A 12,386-nucleotide genomic window follows, 5' to 3' on the forward strand; every position below is an offset into this window, starting at 1 on the left:
AACAGAGTAGTCATTATCGAAAATAGTGGCTGGAAGACTGGCAAGCCTAAACTATGTGTCAGGTATACCACCACAGTTGGCAGAGTCTACACCAAGTATTTAGAATTCCTGTATACAGAGCCAGATTCAGCTTTTGTATCAAAAGACTCTAGTCCCTCACCTTGGCATATGGGTATAGGAACAGAGACAGGGGTGGAGAGAACTTCAAACATTTCAGTCTCTATTTACTAAAATTGAGTTGAAACTCATTTACAACTCACAATTTCATGATAAATAACAAGTATGGCTGCTTAATACCTTATATCAAAATTAAAATGATGTAAGCTTGAGGCATTCCTTACTTTTTAGCTTCCATTATATACATATTTATTCCCATGGTAGAGTGGGTACACTGACAATTTGCCAAAGCTCTTAATTTAAAGAGTATTGTGTTTATTAATTTAATTATTTTAGCTGGACTTTTACTGGTGGTCAGCTTTGAAGTGAATATGCTACTTACCAGTATGCATCTGTTCTTGGCATGTAGGGCTGCTGACATTCATATCTGTGCATAGATCGCCGCCTAGTGTTGGGTCCGGATGTTTGCACGTTGTTGTCCTGGAAGAGTCTTCGAAGTATCCTTGGATAGGTGACTCCTCCCCTGGACTACAGTGCGCATGGGCATCCTCTCCATCCTCAGATTGTTTTTCGCCATTGTGGCAGTGATGGAGTAGATACAGAAAAGTGATGGCCATGCTTACAGTAATTCTGAGAGCTGCAGCTGCTACAGGCGCCGGGGAGGAGGGAGGGCGATATGAATGTCAGCAGCCCTACATGCCAAGAACAGATGCATACTGGTAAGTAGCATATTCAGTTCGAGGCATGTGGGCTGCTGAATTCATATCTGTGCATAGAATATATAGCAGTGCCCTCTATTAGCGGCGGCTACCAGTGCCAGCTGCAGCAGTCTGAAAAAGGGTTTTGAGAACAGCCTGTCCTACAGCTGCCTGCTGTTTTGATTGCACATCTACACAATAGTGTTTGGTAAATGTGTGTGTAGTGGATCAGGTGGCTGCTCTACATATATCATGCAGGGGAATATTTCCTAGAAAAGCCATGGAGGCCCCTAACTTACGTGTTGAGTGGGCTCGTGGGGGAATAGTTAATGTGCGTTTTGCCTTTTGATAACAAATTTGGATACACTTAACTATCCATCTGGCTATCCCTGCTTTGGAGATGGCGTTACCTTTGTGGTGTGGGGCAAAGGCAACGAACAGTTGTTTTGTCTTCCTAAAGGGTTTGGTCCTGTCGATGTAATACATGAGGGCCCTTTTGACATCTAGTGTGTGGAGTGCCCTTTCCGCGACAGTTTGTGGGTTTTGGAAGAAAACGGGCAGTTCAATAGTTTGATTCATGTGGAACTGCGATATTACCTTGGGCATGAATTTGGGGTTGGTACGTAGTACGACCCTGTTGGCATGAACCTGTATAAATGGCTCTTGAACTGTTAGTGCCTGGAGTTCACTAACTCTTCTTAAAGAAGTGATCGCTACCAGGAAAGCTACTTTCCAGGTGAGGAATTGAATCTCGCATGAGTGGAGAGGTTCAAAGGGTGGACCCATCAGGCGTGTGAGGACCAGGTTGAGGTTCCACATTGGAGCCGGTGGGTGGCTTGGTGGAATGACTCGTTTGAGTCCTTCCAAGAATGCTTTGATGGCAGGCACTCTGAATAGAGAGAGGTGCTGCCTGGTTTGTAGATAGGCTGATATTGCGGTCAAATGGACACGTATAGAGGTGTACGCCAGATTGCATCGGTATAGGTGTAGGAGGTAACAAATGATGTTTTGGATGGATGCGTCCAGCGGGTTAATGTCATTATTACCGCAATAAATGACGAACCTTTTCCATTTGGCTGCATAGCAAGCTCTTGTAGTGGGTCTCCTGGCCTCCTTGATGATGTCCATACAGTCAGGTGGCAGGTTGAGGTAGCCAAACTCTAGGACTTCAGGAGCCAGATCGCCAGGTTCAGCTGTTGCAGATCTGAGTGCTGAATCTCTCCATGGTTCTGCGTCAAATGCGCGGGTTTGATCCGCAGCCTTTGATGCGGCACCACGGAAAGTTCGAGGAAGGTGGTGTACCATGGCTGGCGTGCCCACGTAGGAGCAACTAGGACGAGTGTCAGGGAGTGTTGTCTGAGTTTGCGAGCCACCAGCGGTATCAACGGCGCTGGGGGAAAAGCGTACGCAAATCTGCCGGACCAGTTCATCCATATCGCATTGCCCTGCGACTGCGGATGTGGGAACCTGGCGGCAAAGCTTTGGCATTTTGCGTTTTCGCTTGTGGCGAACAGGTCTATCTCTGGATGACCCCACTGCTGGAAATACGGCTGGAGTACTGATGGGTGTAACTCCCACTCGTGCATCTGGTGGCTGTGTCTGCTGAGCAGATCCGCCATCTGGTTGTCCTTGCCGGGGAGGTGTTCCGCCATGAGGAAGATGTTCCTCTGAATGGCCCACTTCCACATGCTCTGAGCCAGATGAGACAACTGTGGAGAGTGCGTTCCTCCCTGCTTCTGTATGTAGTACATTGCGGTCATGTTGTCCGTCCGGATCAACACGACCTTGTTGCACAGATGTACTTTGAATGCCTTCATGGCCAGGAAGATTGCCATCAGTTCCAGAAGGTTGATGTGCATTTTCTTCTGTTGTGTCGTCCATAGTCCCTGCACTGTGTAGTGGAGTACATGAGCTCCCCATCCCTGGAGAGACGCGTCCGCTGTCAGTACTATTTGTGGAACAGGCTCTTGGAACGGTCGGCCCTTGCAAAGGTTTTGTGGATTCCACCAATGCAGAGAGTTGTATGCCCGACCGCTCACCAACACTAGGTCTTTCAACTGTCCTTGAGCCTGATTCCACTGACGTGCTAAGCACTCCTGAAGCGGGCGCATATGTAATCTCGCGTGCGGGACTATGAAAATGCAGGAGGCCATCATGCCTATCAACTGCATGAACACTCGCGCAGGAAGGGAGTGTTGGGGTTTGAACTTGGAAATCAGCATTTGCATGCTGTTGATCCTCACTAAATTTGGCTGAGCTGTGGCTGCCAGAGTGTCTATAGTCGCACCCAGGTACTGTTGTACGTGTGCGGGCTGGAGATGGGATTTTGGGTAATTTAGTGAGAATCCCAGACTGTGAAGGAGGTGAATGGTGCGGGACATGTGGCTGGCACATTGCTGGGCTGACTTCGCTTGAACGAGCCAGTCGTCCAGGTAGGGGTAGACGTGTATGTGCTGCCTCCGTAGATGTGCCGCCACAGTAGCTAGGCACTTTGTGAAAACCCTGGGTGCTGTTGTCACGCCGAAGGGCAGGACTTTGAATTGATAGTGCTGTCCCTGAACAGTGAACCTGAGGTATTTTTTGTGTGAGGGGTGAATGGGTATGTGGAAATACGCATCCTTGAGGTCCAGTGTGGCCAGGAAGTCTCCCTGCTTGAGAAGCGGAAGGACTTGATGGAGAGTGAGCATGTGAAAGTGCTCGGAAAGAATGTACCGGTTCAGGGGTCTTAGGTCTAGTATAGGTCTGAGTGACCCGTCCTTTTTCGGTATTAAAAAGTAGAGGGAGTACACTCCCGTACCTTGCTCGTGGACGGGTACGACCTCTATAGCGCCTTTTAGAAGCATACTTTGCACCTCTTGCTGTAAGAGCGTTAAGTGCTCTGAGGACATAGGACGGTTTCTTGGAGGTATTGTGGGTGGAGTGGAGGTTAGCTCTAGACAGTAACCGTATTTGACAATATCTTTGACCCACCTGTCCGTGGTGATGGAGTTCCACGTGGACAGGAACCTTTGTAGCCTTCCCCCGACAGGTGTTATGTGGTCGGGAGGAAGGGAGAGGGCGTCACTGCTTGTTCTTGGGGGAGGACCTGGTGTTGCCGTAGCCGCGTCCTCTGCCCTTTGTACTGGAGCCACGATATCCACCCCGGGTGTTCTTATCGTAGGTGGTTTGGGTATTGCCCTTGTTGTATGTCTGCTGTGACCCCTGTCCTCTACCTGCTCCTCTATTTCCGGGGCGACGAAAGGAGCTGCTCCGAAAGGACTGAGTCTGGAGAGCCCCCATGGACTTTGCAGTGTCCGTGTCCTTTTTTATTTTCTCAAGGGCTGTGTCAACCTCCGGCCCGAATAAATAGTCGGGGTTGACAGGTTGGTTTAGTATATTATTTTGCACCTCAGGTTTGAACCCGGAGATTCGCAACCAGGCATGTCGTCGCAGCATGACGCTTGTGTTTATGGCCCTGGCAGCCGTGTCTGCAGCATCTAGTGCACACTTGATGGAAGCATTTGTGAGTAGCTGTCCCTCTCTGATAAGAATTTCTGCACCTTCTTTGAACGGGTCAGGGAGATGTTGGAGTAGTTGCTCCAATGTGTCATAGTGCGCTCTATCGTAGCGAGCGAGGAGCGCTTGAGTGTTGGCTATGCGCCATATGTTGGCAGCCTGGGCGGCAACTCGCTTGCCAGAGGTCTCTAACACCTTGGACTCTTTGTCCGGGGGAGGAGCGCCACCTGTCGTTTGCGAGTGTGCCCTCTTGCGAGCATTCGCAACGACAATGGAGTCGAGAGGTAATTGGCCTCTGATGTAAGTAGGGTCCCCAGGTGCTGATCTGTACTTTTTGTCGATCCTGGGGTTTATCACCCTTGCCCTGGTGGGTTCCTTGAAGATGTCCTTGGCTGGTTTGAGGACCCCTTTCAACATGGGCAGAGTCTTTACATGCCTTTCTGAGGAAGCGAAAGTGTCCATAAGGAAGTCGTCTTCCACGGTGTCAGAGTGAAGCTGCACTCCATGATTATTCGCAGCACGTTCAATAAGAGCGTTGAACGCTGCAGTGTCCTCTGTGGGAGATGTTTTCGCTCCATAGAGTTGTGGGTCCTGTGCATCTAGAGGTGCACTGGGGTCTGCAGGGTCGCCCCAAGTTTGATCAGGGTCCTGTTGGTCATCAGGGTCCATGTCTCCGTGGTAAGGGACATGGTCATCCATATAGTCTGCCAACGCATCCGTGTCGGAGTGTGTGGGAGAGAATGATAGAGGATCCTGGTAGGGCGAGTCGAAAGATTCGCAAAGCACAGGTTCTGAGTCAACAGGCAGCTTTCTTTTTAGTGGGATCCTGCAAGGGTCCAAGGGTGGCTCCGAAGTTATCCTCCGGTCATGGATAATCATCCTGCCGGTATTGGCGTCGATGTAATGTGACGGAGACGTCTCAGCAGGTGTAACCGTGGTGTGGGTGACCCGTGTCCTGAGTTGGAACATTTTCGGGATCGTGGATGGCGGCAGGCCAAAAGTTATGTTGGCTGGCGCCGAAGAGGCTGCTTGATCTTTTGGTGGGCCGGAGCCCGACGTGTCCTGGAGGACCGTTTGGGTTTTGCTGCCTTGTGCTGCAACGGTTCGCACTTGAAGCGCTTTCGAGGCCTTAGCGCCGACTAGGTTTGTAGAGGCGGCCGTGGACTTTTTCGGCGCCGGTGGGTCATCGGGTCGAGGGGCGGAAATGGCCGTCGACGTTTTCGATGCAGGAGGCTTTGGTGTTGCCGTGGAAGCGACGTGAGACGCAGCAGGCAGTATGACCTTTGGTTTAGGAGTCGATGGCGTCGGCGCCGCGAGCCGAGCAGGTTTGATGGCACAGAGGGCCTTTTTCCGTATGCCGACTCCGACATCGGCCGCTTCAAGTTCGGCACCGAAGTCTCGTTTGTTGCGCTCGGTGCCGATGCGTGTCGCTGGCGTCGAAGGTGTGGAAGGCCTCGATCCGACTAGCGCCACTTTCGGTTTCGGTTTCATTTGTACCAGTGCAGCTTTCGGTTTCGGTTTGGTAGAAGGGAAACCAGCCGGTTTAGGTAATAATGGCTGCCGCTGAACGTCCGAGGCCGGGCCCGAGGGCGGGGCCGAAGAACTGCGGGATAGGTCTCGGGTAAGGCCCGAAGGCGATCCCTCGACCGGAGCCATAGACTGCGGCACTGGGCTCTCGTCAATCTGAACGGGTAGGCCTTGCTCGTCATTGGAGCTACTCTCTTCGGCCCCTAAGGCCTCATCGCCGTCTCCTACCTCGGTGTTGTCTTCATCTCTGCGAAAGAGTGATTCGTCGACGTCGTCCGAACCGGAGTCATGTTCGGAACCGGGATTGGAGGGTAGGATTTCCAATTCCTCGACATCTTCGGCGTTGAAGATGTCTGCCGGGGCCGGTGCCGCGTGCTGCGCTTCGAGTCTCGCCGCTCGTCGATTCCGTAGAGTCTTCTTGGAACGGAACCGGGCACAGGCCATGCATGTCGATTCGTCGTGGTCCGGCGACAAGCATTTGTTGCACACCGGGTGGACGTCGATATGGGGATATTTCGCATTGCATACCGGGCACCTCTTGAATGGTGTCCTCGACTCCATCGTCGGTGTCATCGATGGTCAGGTAAAAAGCGAAAAGTTGTTTCCAAAGTTAGTAAGCTAACAGGTAGAGTCGAAACCGATCGAGTGAACAGTACCGACGCGAACTAAAGGCCTTTTGGCCTCGATACAAAGTTTTTCCTAACTGGAGTTAAGATAGCACATCCGAACCCAATGGCGGAAAAAAACAATCTGAGGATGGAGAGGATGCCCATGCGCACTGTAGTCCAGGGGAGGAGTCACCTATCCAAGGATACTTCGAAGACTCTTCCAGGACAACAACGTGCAAACATCCGGACCCAACACTAGGCGGCGATCTATGCACAGATATGAATTCAGCAGCCCACATGCCTCGAACACATATATATTTTGCCAAGAATATAATTCACATGGTTTTCAAAGATAAAAAGAAAACAACATGCACTGAGCCAAAAAAGTTAACTGTGGCAAAACCAACCACAATAGGATACAGATAGAAAAAAACATGCTAAAAAATAAAAAATGCAAGATGGAAAATTAGTTTGTTACCCACCTCCATTATACGCTCATCTGATTTTAATCTTGCTCTCCTCTCTTCATTAAGCCTTAACCTGCAAGTTTCCAGTTCCACCTGTTAATTATAAACAATTTCATAATAAGCAGCGATCTTGGGTTATCCAGTTTTGGTTGCAAAATAAAATGTTGAGATATCAGATTTTTTTTATGTTGACTACCACAAAGAATTAATGAAGTCCTGCATTGGTTGCATGCAGAGGAACTAACTTTAAGATCTGCTAATTCTCATTGTGATACTTACATTACCTAGTCTAACCAGATAATTGACACACCCCAAACTGAAAAGTCATATACTTTGGAAAAGGTACAATTACATGACACAGAAGGAAAATGCTACTTACCAGTATGCATCTGTTCTTGGCATGTAGAGCTGCAGAATCATATACTTGTGCATAGATCGCCATCTGGTGTTGTGCTTGGATGATTGCACTTTGTTGTAGTATTGGAAGAAGTTCTTTGTAGTCATGCGATAGGTGACTCCTCCTTAGGACGATGGTGCGCATGGGCATCGACTCCATCCTCAGATTGTTTTTCGCTATAAATGGTGATGATGGAGTTTGTGAGAAACAGAAAGAGATGTCCATGTGTGATGTAGCTTAGTAAGATAGCACTGCAACAGATAAAGGTACCCGGGGAGACGGGTGGGCGTATATGATTCTGCAGCTCTACATACCAAGAACAGACTGGTAAGTAGCATTTTCCGTTCGAGGCATATGAGCTGCAGAATATATACTTGTGCATAGACTCTACAGTAGTACTCTCCCTAGCGGTGGCCCCCTGTATCTGTTGCAGTGGTTTGAAAAAGTGTCCTTAGTACAGCCTGGCCCACAGTAGCCTGTTGTTTTGCCTGCACATCTACACAATAGTGTTTTGTGAAAGTGTGTGGTGTAGACCATGTTGCTGCTTTACAAATGTCATTAATGGGAATGTTCCTTAAGAATGCCATAGAAGCCCCTAGTTTGCGTGTAGAATGCGTTCTAGGGGGAATAGATAATGTACACTTTGCTATTTGGTAGCATATCTGGATGCATTTAACAATCCACCTGGCAATTCCAGCTTTTGATATAGGATTGCCCTTATGTGGTGGTGAGAAAGCCACAAAAAGTTGTTGAATTTTCCTGAAAGTTTGTGTCCTTTCAATGTAGTAAAGGATAGCTCTTTTGACGTCAAGCGTTCTGCTACTGAGTCTGGTTGAGAAAAAAAGACTGGCAGCTCAACAAACTGGTTAAGCTGGAAAGCAGAAACGACTTTTGGTAAGAATTTAGGGTTTTTCCTAAGAACCACTTTGTTGTGATGTATTTGCAAAAATGTCTCTTGTATGGTTAATGCCTGTAGTTCACTAACTCTTCTGAGAGATGTGATCGCCACAAGGAAAGCTACTTTCCATGAGAGAAATTGTAACTCACATTTATGTAAAGGTTCAAGTGGGGGACCCGTGAGCCTGGTAAGGACAATGTTCAGATTCCACTCTGGAGAGGGTGGAACTCTGGGAGGAATTAATCCTTTTAAGGCCTTCCATGAATGCTTTGATGGCAGGTACCTTAAACAATGACAAGTGTTGTCTGTTTTGTAGGTAAGCGGCTATGGCAGCAAGATGTAATCGTATAGATGTGTATGTCAGATTACATCTTTATAGATGCAAGAGATAACAAATAATGTTTAGAATTGAAGCATCTAGTGGATCGATTGCGTTGTTATTACAGTAGAGAACTAATCTTTTCCATTTAGCTGCATAGCACGCTTTAGTGGTAGGACGTCTAGCCTCCTTAATGATATTCATACAGTCTGGAGGGAGATTGAGGTAACCGAACTCTAAGATTTCAGAAGCCAGATCGCTAGGTTCAGTTGAACTGGATCTGGATGCCTTATTTCTCCATGGATCTGTGTGAGAAGCTTTGGAGAGAGGTGCAACATTTGATGTGGAACTACTGTGAGTTCTAGCAGAGTTGTAAACCATGGTTGCTGGGCCCATGTTGGAGCAACCAGTATCATTGTGAGAGACTGTTGTTTAAGCTTGTGCACCAGTGATGGAATGAGTGGGAGAGGCGGAAAAGTGTAGGCAAATCTGCTTGACCAGTTGATCCATATCGCATTGCCTTTGGACAATGGGTTAAAACTGCAGAGAGTGCGCCCCCCCCCTGTGTTTGTACATAGTACATTGCTGTCATATTGTCCGTATGAACGAGGACAGCTTCGCCTATGAGATGTATTTGGAATGATTTTAATGCGAGAAAAATCGCCAGTAATTCCAGGTGATTGATGTGGAGCAGTTTCTGTTGAGGGGTCCACATGCTAATAACTAGTATAATCCAACTTAGGCCTGGTCATTCCTGATCTTCTTCAGAACTCAAGGCAAAAGGGAAAAGATATACAGGAGTACCATGTTCCACTCTAGCCTGAATAAGTCTCCTAGAGAGAGTTCTTGGGGACTTCAATGCCCAGACATTTTGACACTGCACCACTTGTCGAAGTTGGGGGAAAGATTGTATCCCCGGATTTCAAAGCAGGACTTTTGTGAACATCCGAGGGGCGCTGGCAAGGCCTAAGGGGAGTAAGGCAAATTGAAAATGCTCTTAAATGACCTTGCATCCTGCAGTTTAGGGTTACTATCCCATCACCCAAATCTAGTGCAGCGAGAACCTGGGCCAGAGTAAGCATTTCAATATGTCATTCCGTAGGTAACCACCTATCCTTATTTATGAAGCTGGCGCCCTCTCAATGGATAGTACGGCTCACATGGTTTGCAGTAAGATGGATAGGAGCACCTTTGAGAGCCACTCTGATGTGGGAGGAAACTTCAGAGGGTCGGAAAGAAATGGAAGGTCATAGTCTGCTGGATGACCTGGAGGGCCCATCTGTCAGTTTGGATGGAATGCTGCATCCAGCCTCCCAAAGGGTGGTTGCACACTGCTAAAGGCAAGCTAACATTCAGGGGGACACTTTTGTAGGCGATTCGCTGGGATCAAATTAGGAGTCACCTGGCTGGCGAAAGCTTGGACCACCAAACTCTCAAGAGTAGGAAATCTGGCTCACTATGCGCTGATCTGTGCCCATATGCGTGCCAGTTAGGGCTTCATTGAATGGCAGTAAGGGATCAGATGAAGTCAACCCGGCTGAAAGACCTCAGTGAGCACATTTGCTTTAATCTAAACAGATGCAAATTGTAAACCTAGGACCTCAGCAGCACATCTGTCGACTACTGCAAAGGAAGCACTATTGTTTGTGGGCGGCCCACGGGGAAAAATCACCCCTGTACTGGAGAAGTATCAAGCCCAATGGACTCCTGTAAAACCATATAAAATGGTCATCATCAAATTGTCAGAGTAAATCATCTCCTATGTTATCTCCAAGCAGAAGCAAATTATGGTCTGAATCTAAACCAAAAAGGGACGGGGGACTATTCTGTGGTAGAGAAAGGGTTTCTGTCCGAATTAGATTGTATGGAAACCCGGTGCACTGAAGTGGATACAGAGGATGACCTCAGTTGAGGTGGATTTTGTTTTGTTAGAAATTGGGTTTCTGGTTGGCAGAGGTATGCACTCTGTCTAAGCAGGAACCACAATCCTAGTCAGTTAAGCTAGATACACACTAAAAGATAGCCTGTGCTCACCATTTGGTAGCTTGGCACAGAACTGTCAGGCTTATCTAAAGAGACACTGTGTAAAGAATTTGCGCAACTCGCATACAGGAATATAATTAACATACCACAAAAAGACCCCACACTGGTTTAGAAAAATAGAGAGAACCGGAGTTATGAATTTTGAAAGACTATCCAAAACTGTAGTGCTTAGACACTTGAGAAGCCAACGGGGCTATCTGGTCACAATTGACCATAGTAAATCCTAAAGTTTAGGCCGATCGCGATGGAGCGCAGGTTGGATACAGGGACCAGCCTTGGCCCACTGAAACAGTACCTTTGGATGGGGCTGAGTCGACATCTAGGACGAGAAGCGAGGAGCAGGGAGGCAACGAGTCTTTGTTGATCTGAGGGATTCATAAGAGATGCGTGTCATTGAGCTATGCACGTGGGGAAAGCTTCGTAGTCGAGCAGCACTGAAGCTGGGCAGTGCATCATCGTCGAGCCGCTCACTAGGGGAATCTTTGTCGTTCAAGCAGCGTTGAAGATAAGCGATGCGTCGTCATCGGGTGAAATGCGCCGGTTCTGATCGGTGCAAAGCAGGCAATGCATCATCGTTGGGAGTGGCAACACATAAAACCGCACTTTCAAGGGGCTAGGACTGGATTGGCACCACTTGAGAAAGCAGGACTCAGATAGCAGAGCCCAGGTGCTGTTGCAGGACTGGAGGAAGTCTTTGATGTCCCTGAGACTTCAGAACGGGGGCAAGCCAGCATGCCTCTGGAGTCACCCTGGGCTCAAGTGAAATGAGTCTAGTCCTTTGCCTCGGCAGGGCAGAGGGAAGAAGGCAGCAGGGCAGCATGTGAGAGCAGAAAACCAGTTCTTGTAGAGTAGCAGAGTGTCAGTCCTTGTAGCAGCACAACAGTCCTTCCTCTTGGCAGAGTTCTTTACCGGTCCAGTAGTGTGTTTCATGAACTTGTGGAGTGATGCCCATGTAGCGGCTGGGCAGATATCTAGTACAGGTACCCTGTGTGCTAACGCAGTAGTAGCAGCCTTAGCCTTGGTAGAATGGGGCTGCAAGTCCTCAGAAGGCTGCTTTTTAGCAAGTGCCTACCAGATTTTATTACAGAGAACAATCCATTGAGAGATGGTCCTCCTCTGCACAGCCTTGCCGATAAAGAGCTGATCATCCACCCGGCCCAGACAGACAAGAACTGGGTCAAGGTGAGCATGTTGCTCTTCTTCTTTCAAAGAAAGGTGTTGAGATGGCGCAGATCCAGGACACAATGAATTCTTCCATCCTTTTTGGGCCCCTTAAAGTAGCAGGAATAGCAGCCACAAACAACTTCTGGCACAGGCAACCTCTCAACGGCTCCTTTGAACTAAAGAGCCTGCACTTCCTGAAGGAGCAAGGAGAGGTGGTCCTCCATCAGACGTTCTTGAGATGGTAGCAAAGTTGAAGGGGTTTCGACGAACGAGAGTAAGTACCCTTTCCGCACAATCTGAAGTGCCTACTTGTCAGATATAATGGTAGACCACTGGAACAGGTGATGCCTGATCCTGCCAGGATGGCTGTGTCTGACAGAGCAACAACAAGGTGATTGATGGAAGGCCATAATTATGGATTGGGATGCGGCCACGAGTGATTGCCAGTGGGTGAGATTAATTCAAACATTTCATCATCACCTTGTTGTTGCAGTTGGCGGCCTCAGTTCGAGGGGTATACCTAGACATGGGTCCTGTGCTCTCTGAGCTACTGGAATCAAGCTATAACCTGGCTGATGCGACCAGATCAGGTCAAAACCAGTCCTAGGCTGCTTGTATTCCGGTTCAGGGAGGACTTGGCTTAGCAGTTCGGG

General features: G+C 48.5%; 1 protein-coding gene across 4 annotated transcripts in view; it reads right to left on the reverse strand.

The window, feature by feature from the left end:
- The window catches only part of CEP78 (centrosomal protein 78), a 428,004-nt gene that overhangs the window by 171,839 nt on the left and 243,779 nt on the right, over positions 1-12,386 (reverse strand). For all 4 annotated transcript variants that reach the window (XM_085633291.1, XM_085633307.1, XM_085633281.1 and 1 more), the window contains exon 13: positions 6,928-7,005. In XM_085633291.1, coding sequence (XP_085489417.1) covers positions 6,928-7,005 — 78 coding nt within the window. The remainder of the gene's footprint in view (positions 1-6,927; positions 7,006-12,386) is intronic.

Source organism: Triturus cristatus, chromosome 2_1, assembly GCF_964204655.1.
Source record: "Triturus cristatus chromosome 2_1, aTriCri1.1, whole genome shotgun sequence".
Classification (NCBI taxonomy): Eukaryota; Metazoa; Chordata; class Amphibia; order Caudata; family Salamandridae; genus Triturus; species Triturus cristatus.